This window comes from Carya illinoinensis, chromosome 9 (genome assembly GCF_018687715.1).
Source record: "Carya illinoinensis cultivar Pawnee chromosome 9, C.illinoinensisPawnee_v1, whole genome shotgun sequence".
In the NCBI taxonomy this organism is placed as follows: Eukaryota; Viridiplantae; Streptophyta; class Magnoliopsida; order Fagales; family Juglandaceae; genus Carya; species Carya illinoinensis.
The window spans coordinates 17784379-17788124 of record NC_056760.1 but is presented as its reverse complement, the minus strand read 5'-3'; the positions used below and the strand labels follow the sequence as shown (position 1 = coordinate 17788124).

The 3746-nt window shown below is 36.4% G+C and overlaps 2 protein-coding genes across 2 annotated transcripts; both read left to right on the top strand.

Annotated features, from left to right (window-relative positions):
• The first annotated feature begins 1686 nt into the window (after nucleotides 1–1686).
• Nucleotides 1687–2307, top strand: LOC122276881 (protein FAR1-RELATED SEQUENCE 5-like). The gene has a single exon (XM_043086773.1). The coding sequence runs from the start codon at nucleotides 1687–1689 to the stop codon at nucleotides 2305–2307; it is 621 nt and encodes a 206-aa protein (XP_042942707.1).
• A 165-nt stretch (nucleotides 2308–2472) lies between these two features.
• Nucleotides 2473–3151, top strand: LOC122276880 (protein FAR1-RELATED SEQUENCE 9-like). Its single transcript, XM_043086772.1, has 2 exons — nucleotides 2473–3017; nucleotides 3109–3151. Exons 1-2 carry the CDS (start codon nucleotides 2473–2475, stop codon nucleotides 3149–3151), a joined length of 588 nt encoding a protein of 195 aa, XP_042942706.1.
• The last annotated feature ends 595 nt before the right edge of the window (nucleotides 3152–3746 follow it).

Here is a 3746-nt window from a genome sequence, read left to right as displayed (position 1 = left end):
CCATCCCAATCCACGGTTGTTGTTCACTGCAATTTTTAAATGGGCAAAGTTTAGTACCGGTAGCAGTTTATACGGGATAAAATATACATTGCTTTCGATTTGCTATTTTTATGAAATGTAATTTTTTGTGATGTATTAAATTTATAATGTGTGCTTGGAAGAAACAGAGCATTACATATTACTGATTTGTTGTTGAGGGTTTGCAGTGGCCAAAGGTGTTTGACAAAATGACTGAAAGAGATGGCCAAAGGGTTTATGTGATGTTGGACTTTTGTAAAATATATTATGATTGTAAACATAATTTTTCATCAAACATGTTTACTTTATGGTTTGCTTATAGGGAAGGCTCAAGAATTAGCCAACAAGAGAGTATTCATCTCAATTTATTTTACAAAATGACTAGTAATTCAAAGTTTTAGTATAAGGCATGACCAATAATTAGAAATATTCATTTTGAAAATATAACTACTGTGAAGAAATGATTTCCAAAAAAAGAAAAGGAAGAAGAGATGATTTTTTAGAATATGGCATTACAAAAAGAAGAGGATTAAAAATTATGATTGTTGGAAAGAAACAATATAGAACGTGTGTGGTTTAAAAAAAGAAAACTAGTTAGGTGTATATATTATTTTGTCTATTTTTTTTTTTTATACTTTTTCAACAACTAGTTAGGTGTATAAACGCTTTCAATAATGGTTATATTATAATGAGTTCTAATTGATTGTGTGGTTTTGTATTGAAGGAACGACTTTATAATCTTGATAGTGATGAACTTGAGGCTGAAAGTGTAGACATTCAATGTGATGTGAATTCTTGAAGATGGGGTCAATGTTGAAGATGGGGTCAATGTCGAAGATGGGGTGAATGTGATGCCCTCTTCGACTAGTTGTCCTTTGGAGCCATACATTGGTATGTTATTTGACGATGTGGAAGACACTCAAGCATATTATAAGGCATATGCAAGGCGTAAAGGATTTGCTATTCGAACGAATCATACTCGATTGTCGAAAAATGATAAAAAAGTACTTGCAGTAGACTATGTATGCACAAGGGAAGGATTTCGGAGGATAAATCGGAAGAAAAAGAACAAATAATGCCTGAACTTGACGAGACAAAGATTGGATGTAAAGCTTTGATGGGTATAAAAAAAGATGGTGAACACTGGATAGTCAACAAGTTTGTGGTTGGACATAACCATGTTTTACTCACACCGAGAAGTATTAGTTTCCTACATGGACATGGGGGAGTCACTAAAGTCTAAAACTTATAATGACTTTGAATGAGTCTGGGGTACCGACAAGGAAGATTATGTCCGTGTTGAGTAAAGAATCAGGTGGTGACTTCAATGTTGGCCGTATTGGCAAGGATGTAGAAAATTTCTTGGGCACCGAAAGGAGAAAAGTTTTTGAAGACAGTGATGCACAACGACTATATTCCTACTTTCGTGATCGCCAATTTAAAGAACCTGGATTTGTGTATTCCATGCAAATTGATAAAGATGGGTGTATGGGAAGTTGCTTTTGGGCTGATGCTAGATCAAGATCGGCATACCAGTATTTTGGAGACGTTGTCACATTTGATGCCACATAACTGACCAACATGTATAAAATGCCATTTGTGCCTTTTTCAAGAGTTAACCATCATCATCAGACAAACATGTTTGGTTGTGCTTTGTTAGTTAATGAGATGGCGGAGTCATATACATGGTTATTGAGAACCTGGCAAGAGGCAATGCTTGGGCGTGCCCCTTCAACGATAATTACTGATGATGATAAGGCGATGGCGAAAGCCATTGTAGAGGTACTACCGAATACAACTCATAGGTTGTGCTTGTGGCACATTCTCCAAAAGTTTCCTGAACACTTGGCCCATGTATATAACAAGTTTCTTGACTTTCAAAGAGATTTTCGTCATTGCATCCATGAGACTATTACAATTTCTGAGTTCGAAGAGGAATGGGCATCGATATTGATGAAGTATGATTTAGGAGAAAATAATTGGCTGCAAAATCTTTACATTCGACGAGAAAAGTGGGTTCTGGCTTACTTGCGGACGACATTCTGTGCCGGGATGTCAACAACTCAACGGAGTGAAAGTATGAACAAATTTTTCAAAGACTATGTTCGATCCAGTACTATGGTGAGTGACTTTGTTCATCAGTATAAGGCGGCTATAGATGCACGTTGTTTTAAAGAGAAAAAGAAAGATGTGCGAATGAAGTCTACTCGTGCGATATTGAAGACACCTCTTAAAATTGAAGAGGAGGCATCACTGATTTATACAAGAAAGCCTTTTATGATCTTCTAGGATGAGTTGTTTGATAGTCTACGGTACATATCAAGAAAATTATCCACAGAGGGTGAAAGCAAGACTTATAGGGTGACACCCTATGGTAAAGAAACACTTGTTTACCATGTCACGTTGGAGAGTGGTTAAGGTGTTGCGACATGTACGTGCCATAAGTGGGAGTTTATGGGGATTCTCTGCAAGCATATCTTGTGTGTTTTTGGCAAGAAAGGTAAGTTAGATAGATTGCCACAGCATTATGTAATGGAAAGATGGACTATTAATGCTAAGAGTCGGCCTATCCCTGACATACCAAGTCCTACAGGGCTCCTTCAGCTAGGATTAGATGATCCTATGATGAGAAGAAGCAATTCCATGATACAACTTTATGACATTGTTGAACTTGGGTTGCAGTCAGAAGAAAAACACAGTTTCCTCACCCGTGCATTAGAGAAGATTCATAAAGAATTACTTGCAATGGAAGATCACGTAGATACTGAGGGAACACATTATTCAAATAGAGGAGAGACTTGCAGTATTGATCAAGTATTAACAAGTCAAGTTGTATCAAACTTTTCACAAACGGTCCAGGACCCTCCACGGGTGCCAACAAAAGGTCGACCAAAGTCTTTGAGATCCAAGAATCCAAAAGAAACGCAAACAACAAAGAAAAGACGCTGTAGCATTTGCAAGGCTGAAGGACATGCTAAAAGCAATTGCCCTTCAGTAAGGTATGTAGCTTTTGAATTATTTGTGGGTTCGGTTCATTGGTATTTAATTGAAGAAGTTACTAAAATTTGTGTTTTGTGGTTTTTTATGTAGGGATCTTCGGCCAACATCTGTCAACCTGTCACAACCAATGTAATTGCAAGTTTTTATATGGAAGTCTGCGAGTAGATCATGCAAGTCTTAGTTTGTGGAGAATTCCTTTATTTTCAAGTTTTAATGTGTACTGCCAATGGTTCCTTTGTTAAATTTTGGAGACTTTCGGACTTGGTTGCTATGTTAAAGATTTTGTGACTTTAGCTTTATAAAGTATTTGATTGTTAATGGGACGAGTCAAATATCTACTTGTTTTTGTTTATAAGCAAGCTGTCAATGTTTCCATTTTTACGTGTCAATGTCAAGGTTTCTGATTTATAACCGATTTTGTTCTTCAAGTATTATGCTAGGTGTTTTGCACAGGTTCAATATGTGAGTCATGGCTAAAAAAAATTTCTGGTTGTAACTTTGTTTCTATGACAAGCAAATTGCAAGTTTTGAGGATACAAAATCATTACATAAATTTAGCATCATAGCAAAGCAGTACAGGTTTCTTCTCCTTAGAGATACAAAAAATACACTAACTCTTGATACCAATCTGGTCAAACAGGGCTGTATAAGCCTTTACATTCAAAACAAATCCAAAAGTTACATCCAAAATCACAGTTCTAGTAGCATTGGCAGATACATATTGTGGT

Bases quoted from the DNA above. Each gene is read 5' to 3' on its own strand.
- LOC122276880 (XM_043086772.1), top strand. From the start codon at position 2,473: ATGGGGATTCTCTGCAAGCATATCTTGTGTGTTTTTGGCAAGAAAGGT. The intron at 3,018-3,108 runs GTATGTAGCTTT...TTTTTTATGTAG, and splicing joins AGCAATTGCCCTTCAGTAAG to GGATCTTCGGCCAACATCTG.
- LOC122276881 (XM_043086773.1), top strand. From the start codon at position 1,687: ATGGCGGAGTCATATACATGGTTATTGAGAACCTGGCAAGAGGCAATG.